This window comes from Drosophila gunungcola, unplaced genomic scaffold, assembly GCF_025200985.1.
Source record: "Drosophila gunungcola strain Sukarami unplaced genomic scaffold, Dgunungcola_SK_2 000157F, whole genome shotgun sequence".
In the NCBI taxonomy this organism is placed as follows: domain Eukaryota; kingdom Metazoa; phylum Arthropoda; class Insecta; order Diptera; family Drosophilidae; genus Drosophila; species Drosophila gunungcola.
The window spans coordinates 10305-31521 of NW_026453318.1; the positions used below are offsets into that span (position 1 = coordinate 10305).

The 21217-nt window shown below is 41.0% G+C and overlaps 2 protein-coding genes across 3 annotated transcripts; both read left to right on the forward strand.

The window, feature by feature from the left end:
• Positions 1 to 3058: 3058 nt before the first annotated feature.
• LOC128265802 (pneumococcal serine-rich repeat protein) lies at positions 3059 to 11966 on the forward strand. The gene is made up of 4 exons (XM_053002024.1): positions 3059 to 3194; positions 3751 to 4300; positions 5216 to 6650; positions 7977 to 11966. Exons 1-3 carry the CDS (start codon positions 3191 to 3193, stop codon positions 6588 to 6590), a joined length of 1929 nt encoding a protein of 642 aa, XP_052857984.1. The 5' UTR covers positions 3059 to 3190; the 3' UTR covers positions 6591 to 6650; positions 7977 to 11966.
• Positions 11967 to 14136: 2170 nt separating this feature from the next.
• LOC128265796 (uncharacterized) lies at positions 14137 to 20744 on the forward strand. 2 transcript variants are annotated; one of them, XM_053002011.1, is made up of 4 exons: positions 14137 to 14425; positions 15475 to 15519; positions 19566 to 19888; positions 19956 to 20743. In XM_053002011.1, exons 3-4 carry the CDS (start codon positions 19790 to 19792, stop codon positions 20403 to 20405), a joined length of 549 nt encoding a protein of 182 aa, XP_052857971.1. In that variant the 5' UTR covers positions 14137 to 14425; positions 15475 to 15519; positions 19566 to 19789; the 3' UTR covers positions 20406 to 20743. The 2 variants fall into 2 exon arrangements, with proteins under 2 accessions (XP_052857971.1, XP_052857970.1); XM_053002010.1 differs by lacking the exons at positions 14137 to 14425; positions 15475 to 15519 and adding an exon at positions 18887 to 19142 and having other exon boundaries at positions 19956 to 20744.
• The last annotated feature ends 473 nt before the right edge of the window (positions 20745 to 21217 follow it).

Below are 21217 nucleotides of genomic sequence, written 5' to 3' on the forward strand. Positions count from 1 at the left end.
GGGTGGCATGCTGGTGACTGAGTGGCGTTGAAAATGTGTGGCAACTCAAATCAACTAACCAAATACACACATCACACGAGCGCAAGAGAAATAGAGAAATAGAGTCGCTGGTTGGAGAATCAATTGAAATTCCATTTTATTTGCCCTAAAAATACGGTACTTTTCCGACGAAGTCGAAGTCGAAGACGAAGTCAAAGTCCTCAGTTTTTGCAGGATGCATGATCAAAGCCGAACCTGTCTTGATTCCACAAAGGAAGTTAATGTACATGGGAGGTGTACTCACCATCATCAATTGTAGTTGTGGTGCTCGCATTCTAGTTCCTGGAATTTCCCATCCGGCTATACGTTGGCCACATTTACTGGGCACTGGGCCACAATGCCTAATATAGATGACCGGTGAGACCGCAAAATGGGCGGGGGGTCCTTGCAGGACCAAAAATGTCAAAAAGGACATGCAATAAAGGAAAATTGAAGCAAGCTGACTGCATGGCGCACAAAATGAACCCTGTTTGATTGTGCTGCATTGGAAAACCGAGTTTTCCGGGGTGTGGGAGGGGAGGGGGGGCACGGATAACCAGAGCTGAGCTTAATTGAAAATTTAGAGGATTAAGAGAATTTATAGCACTTTTTTTTTTCGAATAATGAGTAATGAGCTTCCATTGGTTTTATAATTTGTTTTTTATTTCACTAATTAGTTTGCTCACTACAAGTTCAAGTAGCTTTTCAGCCACCTCAGCTGGGGAAAATAAAAGCGTGAAACGCTTTGCGGAAGTATAATTGGCGGGGGGAATTGGTAAGGGGTTGGTCCTGTCAGTGGCATAGACAGGCTAATTAGCTTCCACACAAAGCCGCAACTTTGGTGTTGATTGCCAATTTACAAGCTTAATGAACTTGCGACTCAGAACTCGGGACTCGGAACGCGGGACTCGGGACTCGGGACTTTGGACTTGCTACTTTGTGCTGCCCAAGTTGCAGCGATTGGTGGTCGTGGATGGCCATTCACTATGCAAGTGGGCGTGGCCTAATCAAATCAAATTTGCGTTTGTTAAAGGCTAAGATGCTTGAGATGATCTCGCCTCCGATTGGCATCCAAACAAAACAAATACACTACAATATAAAACAGCGAATCAATATTGAAATTGTCTAAAAGTTGGCACAATATCATCATTAGTCGCAGGATCTGAAGGGCTTCAAAGTTGACAAAAAAGTTGACATTACTCCTGGCAACGCAGCTGAGGTTTCGGCTTAAGCACCGTCGCCATTAGTCTACGTGTATGCAATGTTAAAAAATTAAACAGTAAAATGAAATAAATGGCTATTAAATCGAAAAATGTATGTTTCATATTTAAATTGCATTTAAAATCATAATGTTAATTACAATGCATAATATATATCATGATTTAACATTAAAATATTACAGCCAATGTGGAAAATCTTAGTCTTAAAATGGGCTCAGTTATTAAATACTATTTTGAAAATTATCAAAAGACTTTACAACAAAAAATTAAATAGTTCCACATTTAAAATAACCGAAAAACCCAATTGTCCACAAGTAAAAGCGAAAGTGTAAAACGTTCCACGTTTTTTACCAGTGTAGCCATCAGCGTCCGCCCTGCGAAAAACAAACTCCTGTGGCATTTGAGTTATGGCGAAATTTCATTTCAACTTTTGAATAATTTTATGCTTATTATGGCAGGGCCGTCCCTAAAAGGGGTTTGTTGGGCTTGTGGGAGTAAGGGGGGAGTTGAGGGGGTTGAGGGGGCTGAGGGGGTTGAGAGCAGTCATCTCCAGCGAAGCGAAAAGTCCCTGGACAGTGGCTTTAATTACTTTGATGCATGATTTTGCTGCCATTTGCAATTTGTAGACGGGGATAATGAGCAGGAAGAGCGAAACATTGCCCCGGCTTTATTTAACCTGCCACACAGAGAAGGGCACACGGCAAGGATTCGCACATGAGCTGGTCCGTTGGACGTAATACAGAATACCGGAATACCGGAATACACTTCGGGCTCGCGGGCACATGCGGTGTAACTGGAAATTTGAGTGCGGGACGCGGAAAAGCGCTCGAATTACTCATACACTATTAAAGACGAAACTATTTATTTGGTGTGCAAAGTGGTTTCTGGGTTTTCCCATTCCTAACTAATTTTTTGGCATATTCGTCCTTGTAATTTAATCCTATTTGAAATGTTGTTTTTCAAAGGCTTTAATTGAAGAATAAATACTGATGTAAGTCTTAATCCTATGAAGCTATTAGTTTGGTGGGCAGCATGGTTCCTGGAATATCGTTTTCCTCGTATATTTTTTGAAAATTTCCCCCTTGTGACTTAAACCCTTTTATGAATGCTGTTTTTCAAAGAATTTGGCTTATTTTTGGCATATTCGTCCTTGTTATTTAATCCTGTTTGAAAATATTGCTCTTCAAAGGGTTTAGCAGAAGCATAAATACTGATTTATGGCTTAGGTCTATGAAGTTTATTTTTTCTTGAGTACTACACACTTTTCAAAACTAAGCTATTCCTTGTAATTTAAACCTATTTATCAATATTGTTCTTCAAAGGTTTAAATTGAAGAATAAATAATGATTTAAAGCTTAAGTCTATGAAGCTATTACTTTGGTGGGCAGAGTAATTCCTGGAATATCGTTTTCCTGGTTTATTTATTAAAATTTTCCTCCTTGTGAATAAAACCTTTTAATAAATATTGTTCTTCAAAGAATTTAATTGAAGGATAAATACTTATTTAAAGCATTAAGTCTAGGAGCAAGGTTTTGGTTGAATATATTTTGCTTTTTAAATAATTATTATTAATAACAATTATTTTATGATTATTAAACACTTTTGGAATTGTTACTCTTTAAATACGTTAATTGAAGAACAAAAATTGACTTAAAGCTCATGTCAGCATAGTGCAGCATAGTTTCTGTTGAGTATGTGCTTATCAAACAATTATTATCCGAGCACTTGCATTAAGAGCATACAGAAACTTGATTGTTTCTCCGCATTTTAAGTATTGCGTTCAAGTATCGTTTATTGGGCATCTGGCTTGTTCTCGATTGCAGCAACGACACTTCAAAGGACAGAGCACCGAGCCGTGAACACCGGAGGAGGAGTCGGGAGCAGATTGTCCAGACCCCGAAGACAGTCGGTAGCGAATTCCCCGCTGGCGAGCAATTGAGCAATTCTGAAAAATGGGTAAGTGACAGGCCGACGAGCCACTAATGAACCACTCAAGCGAACCGTACACCTCTCGTGGCCCGACGCCAAACGGGCATTTTAAACCTGAGTGTCAACACATCTTTTTATACCTCTTGGAAGGCAGAAGAAAATGTGATAGTCGGAAACAGTACAAATTAAAGATGGGAAATATTAAAGTTTACAAAAATAAACTCTTTAACTATGAGTTCCCAAAACGTTGTTTGAAAACTATCAGATATTTATGGGACACCGCTAAATATTAAAATATATACTTATTTAATATCCATTGAATGCCATTTAATATGCACTTGATCTTCCTAAAAAAAACCAGGTCATTTTATATATATTAACAATTTTATGTTTAATTTAGGACCTGTTTTTTTTCGAACGGAATAATTGAATATAAATCACTGAACTTCATAAGTTTGAGTACAAAATAACCTTAATTTTTTTGGGTGTTTAATAAACCCCATATATTTAAAAAAAAGTTTTCAAATGAAAGCTAGGAAATGTATGTTGGGATATGACTTACTGTATATTCTGTACTCCGCAGATGCGCTACGCTTCCGGGGCTCCCCCTTTGCCCGCTTCACGGGCCAGTCGACCGGACCGGGTCATCCCCGCCCACCGCCACACCCCCAGCATCCACAGCATCCGCAGCATCCACAGCGGCCACAGCCGATGGGATCGCATGGGATCGGCGCCCCCGAGCCGCTCATTGTGGTGGAGGAGTCCAATCTGCCGGAGGAGCAGGATGACAGCTCCGAGCCGACGGTGTCGAATCGCGGCAGCCTGGACATCGACTCGCCCGTCAATCCGTACCTCCTGTCGCCGTGGCGTGATCCTCGCGAGGCCCGCAAGCACTCGCTGCCGTCGCAGCAGGTGACCGATGGGATCACCGCCAGCCAGGTGCGCCGCCTCTCGGAGCGGGGCGGCGAGGGGTCCGGACCCACGCCCAAGGAGGCCGCCTTCCTGGCCACCCTCTCGCAGGCCCCGGCGCCCACCGGACGCCGCCACTCGGTGGTGACCATCTCCAAGGTGCCCACCACCATATTCGGACGCTCCCGTCGCGAGTCCGTCGCCGCCTATCCCAACAGCAATGGGTGAGTACACTTCAATTTTCTTTGGAAGAAAAACCATAATGATTCTTAAAGAAGTGGTTTCTTTTCCAAAAGAAATTACCTTCTTCTTCAGTTAAATTAATCAAAAATGATTAAAAAATCAAGAGGCAAAAGTGATCTGAAGTATAATCCTAAAAGAATTCAAAAATTCATTTACAAACGAATCAAATCGATATGATAATTAATTCAAGGAATGTTTAAAACCCTTAAAACGTAACTATTCGTTACTAAAGAACACAGAAGTTTCTGATAAACAATTCCGAAAGGAACAGCCTAAAGTCAAAAATTCTTTTCTTTTTAAATTAATTTAAAATTGTTGAAAAATCATGAGACTAAAAATGAGGAAAAATATAATTCTAAATTAATTCAAGAACTAGACAAATACTTCAATGAATATTCTAAACCCTTAAAGATTCGTCACTAACGAACACAAAAAATGAAACAAAAAAGAAAATCTACTAAAAAAAATTATGTAAAAATTAGTAAATTAATTAATTTTAAGGAATAAACTTTTAAACATGTTTTTTTTTCCAAAGCTCCAGAAATGCAAAATGCCTTACACGTTTAAGCCCAGCGTTGTATCTGAACTTAAAAGCGCGTTTTTGAAGCTGTTAAATTGATTTCTTCAACATGTTTTAAATTGTTTACATCTCATGTTAAAGTGATCTAGATGATTGCCATATTAATTTATTTGTCTGTGCTCCGTGGAACACCTAGACTGATTAGTAAATAATTAACTTAATGTTGTTGAAAGCAATGGAGCTAATCAAAGGAGTGCCCCCAGGCAGATGATACCTGGAACTTGATAACGCTCGACCTTTGACCAGTTCCGTGCTACCCCACACTGGCCATAGCATTTTTTTTTTTTTTGGTTTTTATCCCCTCCCCCAATTTCAGGAGCAGTCGGGTGTTGAATTCGCGGCGCGAGAGCAACACAGGACCCCCGTCGACAGATCCCATCGGGAGCATCCACAATCTGCAGCTGGACATCATGGACGACATCTACTTGCAGTCGCGCAAGGCGCGCTTGAAGCTCTGGACCTCCTCCAACGAGAAGGTGTGCGAGGTGCAGACGGTGGACGAGGCGGGCACCGGTCAGCCGGGCAGACGCTTCACCAATCGCCGCTACTCGGAGTGTCCACAGCCGGGCCTGGCCAGCTCCTTTCGCCGCTCCTCCGAGTTGCCTCACCAGCAGCAGCAGCAACAGCAGCAACAGCAGCAACAGCAACAGCAGAGCTCGATTCGTGCCTCCACGCGTCGCAAGAAATCAGGTAGTGGCATGGGTTTACTGGGCAGTCGCACGGACATTGCCGGCATATTCAGTTCGCTGACCAGCTCCGCCATGGACATGCATCGTCCGGAGCCGGAGGGTCGCGATGGTGGCAGCTCCAGTGCCAGTTCCAGTGCCACGGCCACGGCTAGCAGTCCCTTTCTTAGCCAGACTTTTCAGGCGGCCGCTCGTGGCAGGGCCACCAGTGCCACCCCCACACCAACAGCTCAAAGTGGCTTGCAGGTAGCTGGAGGAGGAGCCGCCGGAGGAGGAGGAGGAGGAGGAGGAGGAGGAAGCTCTGCCGGCCTGCTCGATCCCAATGCCGGACGGTCAACGCGTTCGAACAGCTTCGATGTGTCCCTGCTGAACAATGCCAAGCAGCTGGTGAGCGATGTGCAGGACAATAGCTCGGCCACCCTGTCCGGATGGTTTGCCAAGCGGCACACGCCGTTGGCCAGGAAAAAGAGTGTGCGCAGCAAGAGCTCGGCGGTGGCCCTGTCCAAGGATGTGCTGGAGCGGCTGCAGAAGAAGGACCCACTGGGTGGGGATTCGGGCAAGCCGAAGCTGAAGCCGCGCAGCAAACAGAAGACCTGGGCGGAGTCCACCAAGGCCACTGTGGATGCCACCATCTTGGGCACCGCCATCGAGGGTTTCCTGCGCAAGAGCTCCAATGCCAGCATGGCAGGCACGGGATCGTTGGGCGGCGGCGGCGGCGGCGGTGGCGGCGGCAGTGGTGCCTCCACATCGTCGGCTGCCCGTGGTGCCACGCCCAAGGCAAGCGGCGGCGGCGGCGGCGGCAAGGAGGCGGGCAGCGGCAGCGGCAGTCCCGCCCACGGGGCACGTCGCAATCGAGGCGCCGCCGCCGGCAGTTCCGCTCAATCGCAGGCCGGCCGCGCCGTCCGCTCCACGCTCAACTGGTTCGGCAAGGCCGACGAGGACGACTCCAAGGACACGTGCGACGCCTCGCTCTGCGCCACGCTCAAGGACCTGTTCGTCAAATAGGTCGGGGGCCGCAGAGGCAAGTAAAGCAATGGGTCGAGTCCCGGCTACAGCAGCACAACGGTGAGTGGGCACTGGCAGTCTGTTCGATTTATATTTCATTTATTTTATCTTGTTAGTTATTATTTATTTCTCATCTGGCCAATAATTATCTTACAGTTTTCCATTAATTTTCAAATTATTTTTATACCCTTGCAGAGGGTATTATAATTTCAGTCAGAAGTTTGCAACGCAGTGAAGGAGACGTTTCCGACCCTATAAAGTATATATATTCTTGATCAGCATCACTAGTAGAGTCGATCTAGCCATGTCCGTCTGTCCGTCTGTCCGTCCGTTTATATGCAAACTAGTCTCTCAGTTTTAAAGCTATCTGCATGAAACTTTCCCAAAAGTTGTCTTTCTATTGCAGGTAGTATATAAGTCGGAACGAGCCGGATCGGACGACTATAGCATATAGCTCCCATAGGAACAATCGGAAAAATAAATGAAAAAAAATTATAACTTTTCTGTTTTTTATTTTTTTGTTTAGTTCTTCGACATTTAGTAATGGTTAAATATTTCCGATTTACGGATTAAATTTCATCAAAGTCGGACGACTATATCATATAGCTCTCATAGGAACAATCGGAAAAATAAATGAAAAAAATTATAACTTTTCTGTTTTTAATTTTTTGTTTAGTTCTTCGACATATAGCAATGGTTAAATATTTCAGAATTATGGTTTAAATTTTATCAAAATCGGACGTCTATATCATATAGCTCCCTTAGAAATAATAAAAATATATAAAATAACTATCAAATAATTGAGCTGCAAATCATCATAGCTTCAATGTTTTTAAACATATACGAAAGTAAATCATAATTTTAATGTTTTCAAAAATGTTTAATTCTTGCAATAGCTGCAAGGGTATATGAACTTCGGCTTGCCGAAGTTTGCTTTCTTTCTTGTTATTTTATTTTCTTCCAAATCTATTAGTTTTTGCTTAAAGTCCCAGTCCTAGTTTTTCAGTATTTTTCCTTTTTTTCAGCTGTGAGTCCTCTTTTCGCCAAGTAACAAACAAAAAACATCTAAAATAGTCCTACAATTTTTGTTGATTCCAATTTTTCTAAAAATTGAAACCTGTCGGTTATACTTTTTTATTAACCTAATGTTTTAGAATCCTTCGCATAATTTGTTTAATAAAAAAAAGGTTTCGAAATTAAATTTTAATTTTATATATCTGGCAATTCCAAAGCATTTTATTAAAGCAACTCGTTCTAAATAAACCAAACGAATTATCGACCGATTTCAAACAGGCCCTAGACATACATTATTCTTTTAATTTAAGCTCAGTAAAATGAATAGCTTACAGCTTACCCTTGTATATGTCGTTCTCTGTGCACTTTTAGCCAGCTACTTGCACCTCTGAGATCCAGAAATCCTTATCGAAATTCGAAAACTAAAACGAACGAAGTTGAAGGCTTACACAACCCAGTGAACAATAAGCACACCAGAAGCAGCAGAAGCAGCAGCAGTAAATCACCATTGAAATCATCCCATAACATGGAAACAAAAGCCAAGTGGCAGATTAAAAGCACAGCAAAAAGTCTTGCTTTCGTACACGAGGAGATGCAAATAATTTATGAAAATCAATAACATAATCACAGCACTTTCATAACTCGCAAACAATACATATATACATACATATATAATAATTGACAAGCAAAGGCTTCACAAAACACGTCCGTTAAATCGAACACTTAAAAGCATTGCAATGCAAGAGTAACAATTGCACTGACGGTAACTGAATGAGAAATTAGAACTGCGAAGTAAACCGTATACCTAGCATATTGGAACAATAACAGAGCAGAAGCTATCGATACCTGACAGATTGAACAGATTCGATACATTTGATACTACTACTACCCACAGACGCTAACAATAAGAGAGCCGTAAATGAAGGATCAAATGGAGAAATAAGTACTTAACAGCATTACACAGTGACCTACTGTACCTGAGCAACAAAAAAACAAAGTAATCCACACAAATGCGAAGTGGCGAGAATATGAGAATACGAAACAAGAGCAGCATAAAGCAGTAATCAAAGCACCGGTATCGAATCCGATTAACGGTGAACAATACAAGAGTACAAGAGAGCAACTTTTAACGGTACAAGTAACTTTACGCATAACGGTAATAATGGTAAGTGCGAGAGCGAATGCGAAACGATAAGCGATAAAAACAGTGATCGATAGGCAGATAGTTAAGCGATAACGATAGAGATTAAGGCAACGCTGCAGGGGTGTCAGGAATTGGAATTGTGGAGAAACAGATATCAGGTGGATTCGGTGGAATCGGTGGGAAATGTGAAATAAGTGAAAGTAGGACACAAGACCTCACCCCATCGACCGGACGGGACAGACCTCATATAGCTAAAGATACATATACAGATACCGATAAATATATACCACATATAGATATATATTCTCATATATTTGCATACCATTTGTAACCGAGAGCCGAGAAGGTGATGGGATAAGACGGAGAACGGAAGGCAGAGAATATACAAATATTTTTCTACGTGCAGAGCAATTTAAGCGGGTCTCAGCGAATGGGTAAATCCCGGCATAAAGATGTAAAGGAAGAGTTGTTTACGCATTGCCGATATGGCAACGCAACTACCAGTTTATGGTGAACAGAGTTTTTTTTTTTTTGTGCCCACTGCAGTTGGTACATCTTGAAGGAATACACAGACATATGAGGCAACCGTGTGGCAGATGCACAAATCGGTCGTTATATATCGAGTAACGATGAGTAACAAACAAACAATCGGGTGAATCAGGGCAAAAGAGGATGCTCCAACGGTTGCCACAATCATATCACAATAAATACACACACACAATGAAATCAGCACGGCTACGTGCATATAGACGCGTTACAATATACGAATATATACACACATATATATATATATATATCTTCGGAGAATAAGAAAATAAATGTCTACTGACTCAAGAGTTTTAATCAATGTCAACCACACAATAAATGTAATTTGTATGTACAATCTGAGCTTACTCGAGGCAAAAATCACCAAATCGCAATTCGCAATTTGCAAATCACAACACAAACAGTAAATGCCAAACTAAATCGAGTCGAGCTGAATCGAAAATCGAATATAAATTAATGTTCGCGTTGAATATTTAATGTTAAACGTAAAATAATACGAAAGCGAAAGCAGAAAAACGAAAAAGCTGAAAAGTAGCTGGGGAAGTTTCCCGGGAAGAAGTTTGAAAATCAATTAACGAAGAAATTCAAATTGGAAGTTCGCAATTGCAGACATTGGCAAACAGGGGGGGCGATAGCATAAGAGATAGGGAGAGAAAAATGAGTGTAAATGAACAAACAAACAAACAAGCAAAGAAAGAAAAAAACAAACAAACAAACAATCAGTCAATATTGCAATCAATCAAGTGTGTTTCTATAGGCGGCATTTGGCATTGTCAATTTGTCAATTTGATCAAAGGCAACCAATGGCGTTGATGAAGGGCAATATTACTGCCTAGGGCATGGATTTATTGGAATGGACTGCAATGTAGTTCTGAGACTACTTAATATACAAACAATAACCATTCGCGTATGTTTAACGATTATCCATCTATCAATAATTGTATCTCAATGTGCCCGAAAAATGTGTTTTAGACTTCGATTTCCATGTGCGTGTGTCTCAAGGAGGTAACCCAAAGTTAACTTTCACTTTCAGTGTGTTATATAGTGCTAATATTGATCTATATCTATACAAGCATATGCATATACAACAATATCTACACATAATAATATATATAGATATATATTAAAACTATTTACAAGTGCGATCCTTCTTGGTCGCAGCTAACTAAAGTTGTCCACGTTTTGCTCATCATCCTAACTGTTGTTCTATATCGTTGCAATTACCGATCTAAATACTATGTAACAATAAATGTGTACAAAACGGGGGAGGGGGAAATATAGGGGATCTGGGAAATCTAAATCTATCTAAATGCTACAAATTCCCAGATAGAAGGCCAAACAATGCAACTCTCAAGTTCTATTTGTCCTATTTTTGATAGTTGTATATATACCGAATATACAATACATACATATGTGCATACCATATACACACAAATGCTATACGGATGCAATTTTTTTTCGATTGATTTAGCATTGAATGTGCATAGGTTTATCACTACAATATGCATATTCGTATTTATATGTGTACCCACAGAGATAATAATGCATCCAAGGAACACACACGCCCCGAGAAAATAATCAGCGACAAGTTTGGAAACACTTTAGTAGAGTGAATTTGGATTGACTGTACTCGTAGAATGCAGAATGCAGATGCCTTGTTGCTGATTATTGCCAGGGAGTGCCATTGTCATTGTTGTTGACGTTGTTGATGTCGTGCGATTGTAATTACCGTTGTTCAATTGTTGTTAATGTTTATCCACGTGCATGTGCTTCTCTCTGTGTGTGTGTGTGTGTGTGTGTGTGTGTTGTGTGTGCGTGTGTGTGTGTGTGTGTAAGACGCAAGACTTCATACGAACATACAAGCATACGAGCGGTTACCACCGACTACAGTACTTTAGTAGTGTTAACTGGCGCCCAACGTAATACATTTACTCCTATTTATACACACATCTCTCTTATTGTGTGGTATCCGGTATAATAGTAACATAGTGTGTACCTCGATTCGAGCGATCTATGATTTGGATTAATGTATTTCTTTTTCGGGCTTTTAATGGGTCTATATCTATACAGCACCCAAGGGGGAAAAGTGGGGAAAAGTGGGCAAAACTACGCATAATCTAGTGAGTAAAGAGGCAGGTTTAGTAGTGGAGAATGGCACGTAACAGCTGACATTGCATATATAACTTAGCTATATATCTGTGTAAATAACGGAAGGAATCTTCGGAATACGTTTGTACATAATTATGCGTATGCTAGCAAGGGGATAGCGAACGAGAAGTAGTCTTTTTTTAAAGCCAAAATCCAAATGCAACCGAATGTAAAACAATCAATTGATGACACATAATGTAAACGAAACGAAAAGAAAAAAAAACCAAGTTAAAAACAATACAACTAAACTAAAAATGCGAGTGGACGAACGAAAGGGCAACAAGTACTTATATATATATATATATATATATATATATATAAATATGTGTATGCTCCTTAAAAGGCCAACCTTTCCGGCCAAGCTCCCACCTCCCACTTTCCACCACCCACCATTCAAGGCGAAAGGAGTTCGAGAGGCGAGAGGAGAGAGGAGCGAGGAGCCAAAATCGGAGGGGCTGGAGGATGTGCACCAGGCGAGAGTACTTTACCACACATACAATACCCAATATACAGCTAAAAATATACACCCATATACATCTATATATACATATGGAATATATATATATATACGGAAATAAATAGTTTATGTGTACAGATTGCCTCTGATTTCATTTTTGAAGGGGTTTTGTGAGTCTATCTGCCCTTGATTGATGGCAACACAAGAGGGAGGGGTAGCGGGGCATTGGCATCGGTATCGTCATCGGCATCGGCATCGCGGGAATCTGCCAAGTGAACCAGTGAGAGACCAGCCCACTAGACCACCGACTTCAGCCCAGCGGCAGCCAGTCATAAATCAAAGATCCTTTGGACCCCACTCATCTCTCTGCTTCGTCTCGCCAGTATGCAGCGCCTCGAAGTATGCAACGCAAATTCGGCAGGATGGATGGCCACCAGGTGGGCAAACCAAAGGGCCAAAACCCAGGGCACAGGGGGCACAGGGGGCACAAGGGGACTAAGGGGACTAAGGGGACTAAGGGGACCGGCAGGCATTAAATGTTAATGCGCTTTATGCAACGCTTGACTGGCCAAACAGCCAGCGGGGCCCAACATCAGCACCAGCATCAGCATTTCAGCATTTCAGGATTTCAGCATTCGCCTCCCCAGCCAAGTGGACCCGCAACTTCAAGGAGCCCTCGAACATGTAAATACCCTACAAATGCTTACAAATTTGCGGCACTTCGGCACTGGCATAACTTTAAATGCATTATATTTATAAAATTGAAACCATTTTTATTTCATTATCATGATCTAGCCCCCCTTTTAAAATATGACAATAATTTATTAAGTATTCCTGGGTATTTTATTTTTAAGCAATGGTAAGTAATTTTAAGATCTAGTAACTAGCGTTACCATTAGAAAATTCAGTGTTTTACTTTGGTTTTAGAGTAAGTATATATATTTTTGACCATTTTAAGGATGAATGGGTGCCGATCCTTTTGCTTATGGTTAAAATTTCTAAGAATTTGTGTTTTTTATTTTATTTTTTGTTAATTTGTTAAAGTCATATATACTAAATACTAATATATACTAATATTGAAAGTATTGGAATTGTTTCGGAAAATAGTGCATTATTTTATTGTTTTTTTTTATAAAATATAAGTTTGAGATGAGCTCCCAAATATATGTATAAAATGTTATAATTTAAACTCAACGATTATTTCTTATATATTATAATTAATTTCAAATAAAAATCATATAATAAATAACTCGAAGAAGCTTTGTGTGATAGAGTAAAGTTCATTTGCTACTTCGCATATATAGATGTTGAAGTTAATGTAGTGGCAAGTTCAAGGAATAAGGAATTTAAAAAGCTTTTATTTCCAAATGTGATTCGTAGTCCAGTTCGATTTGGCATGCCTTCAGGCAGGGTGTTTTCGGTGGGTGGTGGATGGCAGGTGGGTGGCAGGTGGGTTTGAGCTGCAGAAGCCTACTAGCCAAATCTGGCCACATGTCAAGCGGAAATTCAAAAGCTGCATGCGAACGTATCAACGCGATTGAGGGACGTAGGCTGAAAAGTGCAAATCAGGAGGGCTAACAGGTATTGAAAGGTATAGCCCACAACTGTTAGTGGCTAATTAGCTATCCAGCTTCCATTGTCATCGCATTGTTGCCATGCGACTCCACAAAAGGGCAAAAACAGTGGACTTATTAGCATGGATGAGTTAGCCTCACAAGCTTTTCAAAGCTTCGGTTTATTAAAAAGGACAATCTGATGTTTTTTTAATATTTAATTCTTTTTTTTTTTTAAATACACTTATTTTTTTAAATTATTTTTCAGAAAAAGGCTTTGAATTGTGTATTGTTGATTTGAAACCCAATTTTTCCTAAACCATAGCCGAGTTTTAAACCATGTACTTCGAAGCAAGATGTCAAACCCATGATGTACCATAGACATGAACCTTAGCACAGTCGTGTCCTAGATAACTGGCTTCCATACAAAGCTATTTGGATTGGCATGCATAGAAAATCTAATTGCTGTCATTTCTTATTAGTAAAACATTAAATAGATTAATTGCATAGAAAAGCTCATGGGAGTTTTCCAAGATTTATTTTGTCAGAATAAATAACTATAGCAGTCTAGTTAATAGTGGGAATTCTGAAAAGAAAGGAGTAGGTGTATAGGGCGGAATTGTGGGTGCTTGTGGGCGGCTGAGCAATTGTGTTTTCATTAGTAAAATATGCCGCAGTTTCTCTGCTGCGACCTTCGCTGCCTTTTCAGCTCCTCCACTCCAGCTGTCGATTCTGTTCGATTCTGTTCGCTTTGTCTCAGTTTATTTTCATCGTTCAACCTCGCCGGTTCAGCTGCGTCCGTTGTTTTTCAGTCGCCTAATTAAGCCCTTACCTGTGTTCAGATCGACTGCTTTTTCGGGGATTTTCGGTGAATTTATTTCGGTCCGTAATTAACGTGGGCTTACCTGTCCGCCCGCGGCAATAGCATTAATAGCGTGACGCCGTCGTCAAAGTTGCCCTCCCAGCAAAAAAGGTGAGTAAACAATGCGAATGGGAAACCGCTTCGAAGATCGCCAATTGCCATAAAAACATGGGTGTTAGACGAAGAGAGAATGAGCGCATGTGAAAGCAGCAATCATCAGAGAGAAAGAGAGAATAAAACTTAACGGGGGCATTCTGGAATATTTTAGCCAGTTAAACGTGATTTTGAATAGAATAGAATTTTACAATGATGATTACTTTGATAGCTCCCAGAAATTTACATTCATAGAAGTTGAACGTGAGAAAATGTAAAAACATTTCAGCTGAAAAGGGCTTGAATAAACTTATTTCCAAAAATAACTATCAGTTAAATTAAATAAAAGTGAATCGAGTTTCTTACCCCATTTGCTTTACATTTTTACTAAGCCTCTAATATAGTCAACAAATTCGTGTTATGGAATATACAAAACAACAGTTAAATATTAAGAACTTTTTTAAAAACAAACTTCTTAGAATTCGTTCTTGCAAATATAGTCTAATATAGCTTTTTAGCAAGTATTTGTAAATTTGTTAAAATAACATATAATTTTACTTTTGGGTAAAAAGAAGTGCCTACTAAAAACTAACTTAAACCCTTTATAATCATTGTTTCCTTAAAAATTGAAGATATTTTTAGCTTTTACTTAATTTTTTAAAAATTTTGGCTAAGTTTAGAGAAAGATGAAAGTTTGCGGGAATGACCCAAGGTCCATTGACTAGTTGCCATCCCCTTTCTTGCAGAGTTCCACAAATAAATCAAGCCAACAAAAAGAATGTGGGAAAAGGAAGAAGAGGGGATCATGCAGACAAGTGAAATGGCAGCATCTCGCTGGGTACTTTGGTTTTCGATCAGAGTCATTTTGGGCGGGACGCGACTGTTAGTGGAGGCGCCTAAAAGCAGGCCACATAAATGTTCCCAGCTTTTTAAAAACTTATTTGGTGAAAGCTTTTCGCCCAAATATTGCCTACTTTTGTGCTTGGAGGGAAACTCAGTGCTTGCATATTATCCAGTTCGTTTGTGACCTTGATCTATTGATAACCCTGTTTGTTTATTTATTGCAGCTCCCTGCCGTTTTCTATTCAACCACTTTGCGTATCTAAACTGAGGTGAGTTCTAAATGAAGTTGTATATGATTAAGTTGTATGTATATATACGTATACTTAATATGGCGTATACTTAATGTGCCCGCTCAATGGCAGCCAGGTAACAAGGCAACAGGAACCAGGTTCAGGGAACCCCAGTGCGTCACAAGTCGCACCTCGGTGACTTGTGAAAGAGGGCCAGTGCCAAAAATAGCCACTTCTCTCACTACTCTGTCCGATCCGAGCCCCTTGTTTAACAATTGTTTGGCTAGGCGGTACAACGACGACGTCGACAACGACGACTACGACGGCCCAAGTGCTTCCCACAGCTCTTCATTCATAATATAATGCGCTGGGCAAACAAGTGAGTGTGCCCCGGACCCCAGATTCGAGATGCGAGGTTCGAGATGCGAGATGCGAGATTTAAAACCCGAGATCCAATATCAAAATCCGAAATGGCCTGAATGGGAGATGACGCGTCGAGACAGAAAGCTAGATGGCTAGAGACCTGGAGACCTGGAGAGCTCGGAAAGCTAGAGCTTCTAAACACAAATGCAAATACAGAGCAACGGCAATCGGTGATTTACCCATCGCCATCGATCAAGCTGCCCAGCGTGTCTGTGGTCAGTTTGGCCCACTGCCAAGCGACAGGTGGCGACTATCTGGTACAAAATCGGGGTATTTCCACCCTGAGATTCAGAGTTCTGCATTTACATCACCGCCCGTTTCAGTCGGTCAAGGGTAGATGATCGCCATCGAAAGTAGGCAATTAGTCTGTAAATACTCTGATTCACTCACAATTAACTAGAACTAGCTACCAGAATCCGACCATAAATCAGTAAAATGATCTAGAAGCTTGTATTGAAGGAATTTATTATGTTAAACGGGAATTCCTTTTTGTTTTATAAAATATATATAAATTAAGTCGTAAGTTGCAGAAAAAATTGATAGGGATGTATTTTTTCTATCGCCTACTGTTACTTTGAATAGCTACTTATGCTACAGTGGCACTTTAATTCAACAGTATATGTACATTATTACATACTTATTTCTTAGCTAAGGTGAACAGTCAACCAATAAAAATCTACCTATTGGCCAAAAGCCAAAGTACCTATAGCTGCTTTCCCCTTTCGTCTTTTAATAAATATAATAAATAAAACTATAAATTTCGAGACACCTATGGATGCGTTAAAACGGTTTTCAAACTAATCGTGCAAAAAAATCTTTAACGATTTTTGTGACACAGTGACCCAATCTTGATAATAATTCTGATTCATCGAAATTGTACAGACTTTCCCCATGTTTTATTTGGCCATTTTCCGAGCGGAAGTAATACCCCTGAGCTTTCATAGCTTCTGAAAACTGAATTATTTATGGAGCTTTGCCTGAAATAAATAAATATAGAAGTCATAACCAAATTGCTTTGATAAAAAACTGTGGCAGCGTCATCCGCTGTGGCGTGTGCCGTAAAAAGCCGATAAGCGATATTTGCCATACATGGTAATGAGGATCCGCAGACTGGCTGGACCTTATTAGCGATCGCAAATGAATGCTGATAGGGCTGAGCGATATTTCCGTCACTGTAACCCAGTGTATTTTGTTCTTGTTTTGATTTATTATTATTTATTTTTGAGGCCATAAACTATTTAGTACGATGCACGTCACTGTGGAAGCACTCATCAATGGACGGTCATTTCTAAAAAGGGAAAGGCAAATAGGAACTGGGAGATAGCGGAACTTCCTCGGCGGATGACGCTGCAAATTTGCAAATTAGCTAAGGCTGAGATTTTTGTGCGTGGCCAGAGTTAGCACCTCCTCGAGTGCGATAATTAACAGTCAACAACAACAGTTGGGGTGAAATAAAAGCAACTCTGGCTTGTGGCGGGGGAAAGAGTGAAAAGCCCTCGAATATTTTTCCCAAGCTCCAGTTCCATAAAAAAGCAATTGGGTAAAAACTGAATCGTGGAATTCGCAACGGAAGTTCCTGCTCCCAATAGGATCCATGTTGATAAGCTGGGATCACGATCTGCGTAAGTTTGGCGAAAACCCCGTCAGAACTTCAATGAGTAACTCATTGGCCCTTGGGATTGTTAATGTGATGTGGGCGATGTGATGTGATGCGATGTGATCGGCATAGAAGAGACAATCTGTCTGGTGTCTCTTATACTGCTACTACTCCGACTGAAGTCCACATTGGCCAAGTCAAGTCAAGTCCACATTGGCCAAGTCAAGTCGTTTCCATTCAGTGTTCGGTGCGCGCACGTGCCAAGCGATCGATCGGAAATGCCTACGGACCAACGCGTCACTTCCATGGCAAGTGGCACTCAATCGCCTCAAAAATCGCAAGCTTAGTAAATAACACAGCAACCACAGAAACGCGAGATATTTAAAAAGTCAACAAAGTAAACGCAACTCTTTGATTTCCATTGAAAAGAGCATCCTTCATAAAGTTGCCTTGATGGATTCTGAATAGGTCTTCAAATATAAAATAATGTTGCTCCTCAGTGATTCAGAATCTTCGGATCTTGAGCCCTTGTAATTTCATTACCAAATGAAACCACTTTATCTGCTAAAATTCCAAGAACCAAGGGGAAAAGTGGCTAAGTGTTGCACTTAGTAAATATGTTTTAAAGCTTAAAAGAAACATTTTATATGTGTCTGTAATTACAATAAGATGTTTATAAAAAGTATCTAAAAGAAACGGCGTGTTTTGGGTTACTAAGCAGCTATATATGCCAGTAAAAGACATGGCTTTAATTGCTTAGAACCAAATAAACCCCATTACATAGTGTAGGGTGCAAGAATTCAATGTGACATCCGTTTTGGGCCATGAAGCGTGTGTGCATAAATTACATATGGGCAACTCACTTTCTGCAAGACAGGAAGAAAACAAAACGTCAATAGCAAGTGCAATCACTACTACTATTACTAAACAGGGAATAGCGATTCCCAGTCTGAGTCAGAGTCGGCTACTTCTTGATCAATAGGCCATTCCAAAGAATAAGTCTCTGTGAATTTTTTTTTTTATTTTATTTTATTTTTTTTTTTTTTTTTATCGAATTTCAGTTAGCACGCGTCAAAATGGCTTGTCGTCATCGATCGTTCACTGATGCTGTTGCCGCTGTGGTTGTTGTTGTTGTTGTTGTTGTTGTTGTTACCGCACTTGTCGTTGTGGCTGCTGTTTTGTGTACCCACCACTCGCGTGTGTGTGCGTAAACCGTACAGCGTACAGCGTACAGAGTATAGAAAGAAAAAAAAAGTAAGCTCGGCCACGCGCTGCGCCGCTCGTGCGGCTTCGGCTGCTGATAGCGCCGGATGGCGGTCCGGTTCCTACTTAAGCAGCGGGAGTGTGCCCCAACTCCTCATTAACCGTAAGATCTCGCAGAGCAAAGACGCCAGCTCTTCAGCTCACTAAGCTTCAGCTAAAAAGACCAAAATCAAATAAAATAAACTCAAAAAGCCCCAATTCATAAACGAGTTTGAAATCGCGATCGCGAGTGCTGATCAATAAGTAATAAGTCACATAAGTCTGAAAATGGCCACCGGTACAATTGCCATCACGGAGCCCTGCTCCGCGGAGCGTCTGCAGCAGAGTCCTGCGACAAAGTCCTGCCCCCAGCAACCCACCATCTCCATCAGCCCACTGTGTAAGTGTCGAGTCCGCATCTCCGCAACTCTGAATCACGTCCGCAATAAAACCGCTATATATCTGCCCGGTATCTTCGTTTATCCATATCTATATCTGTATCTATATCTGTGTCACCGCTTGGCAAACAGGGAAGCGCGTCTAGCCTCAAATAAGTTTACGGCAAACAGAAACTACCAAATCAAATGTGAGGTGATATAATGATTGGATTTCTAGAGGTTGTCTATTTAGATCTAAAGCTTTCAAAGCCTCTGCCTCTATTGTAATCTTAAATGCCTTACTACAATTCGATTCTTCTTTTAAAAACTAAGTTCTTTCTGTTAAGTTTATTTTTGACCTACCAATCTGAGATTTATTTACGATATATATGATTTTCTCTTTACTTTTACTCGGCCTTACTGACTTTCTATATTTTTTCTTACAGCTCCTGCCAAGTGCTGGCTCCTCGGGGTCCTGCTGCTACTCACAATTGCCGCCAGCTGGCCAACGGGGACATTCGCCGCACCGCGAAGGGCTCGAGGACTCTCACTGATCCTGCCGCATCGCCATCACCACCACCAGCACGCGAGGTCTACACCTTCGGAGCCCCCAAGACACGAGCCCAATTTGATAACGAACAAGACTGAGGGCAGGCCCTTTTGCAAGGACATGAATTACTCAGCGGAAAAGCGGTTGGAGCAACTCGAGTTGGCTCGCCAAGTGGCCAGTAACACCAAGAAGGCCGTCATCTGCCTGACCAATGAATACGTAAGTGCATCCATCAATGTCTTGGGGGACACCAGAAATGCTAAGTTTTCTCTTACCCATTCACCAGTTGTCACAGTACGAAATTAACAAAACCATTGCCCAAAGAATGCACAGTTTACATTTTCACGATCTGAGCCTGGAGCATCCGCTGCAATCTGAAGTGAAAAAGGTTGCCTTCAACAAGCAAACGGAGGAGTTCTCCTACACGGGCACTGTGGCCGATGTCACCAACGAGCTGCCCGCCATCATCGAGACCCTGCTCGTCTTGCAGAACCTCTTCGATCAGATTGAGTTCAAGCACCAAAAGTGGCACTGCTACTTCTATCACTTCATGGACTTCTTCAGGCACAACATCCAGGAAGCGCTGAATGTGACCAACACGGAGCAAACGTGCAATCCCAGGGATGTGCATTACAATAGGGGCCACTTGGACCTGCCGTTCGTCTCGGCCGTGGAGACCATTAAGGTGCTGACCATCGTGGAATACAAGTACGAGCAGCTGCTCAACCAGAGTTAAGTACACTAATCCACCGATCCGCAAAAAGCCATACCAAAAAGAATCGCCTCTAATCACCCACTGCAATCTCAAAACCATCGTATTTCGTATCCAGTTTCGAAGACCCTTTTATTTATTATAACTTATTGACCCCAGCCCCCGCACATCCATTCGTATTTATATCGCTTTCGCATCCTATTTATATACATATGTCACCATACTCATGCAACGCATTCACCGCCTCGCAGGCTCGATAATTTATGAAAACTATAAATTAAGTGGATTTTTTTTATACTATTATGTTATTACTATAAATAAATTATTATATTATATAATGGAATCAGGGCTTTGTATAATATATACAACACAACCACTTGTGAATCAAAGATATTTAAAATGCTTTCCACAAACATAAGTTGGGTTAATAAACAATATACATTTTTAAAATCTCTAAAAACTAAAATCAAGAGTTTTTAAATATTGCCATGAGTATGATAGCATGTTTTTTGCTATTCCCTAAACGGAGTTTTAAAATGTAAAATATTTTTCTAAAAGTAATATAATTTATAGAGTCTATGGGGGAGTTCTAACACAACCAATGACTAAAGAATTAAATAAGCAATTATATTGGATCACTTTTATAGTATTTCCCAGTCAATATGGAATTTTGGGGCCCCAACCCAACATGTCAGTAGCACTCCCCCCCATCGGAAATACTGGGAAAATGTGTGAGAATTCCATTTTCGGTCGGACTCGTCACCTGTGCCCTGGCCCACCCCATCATCATCATGGGGCGTTTACGTTTATAGCTCGTGCCAGGGGCACGTTCCGCT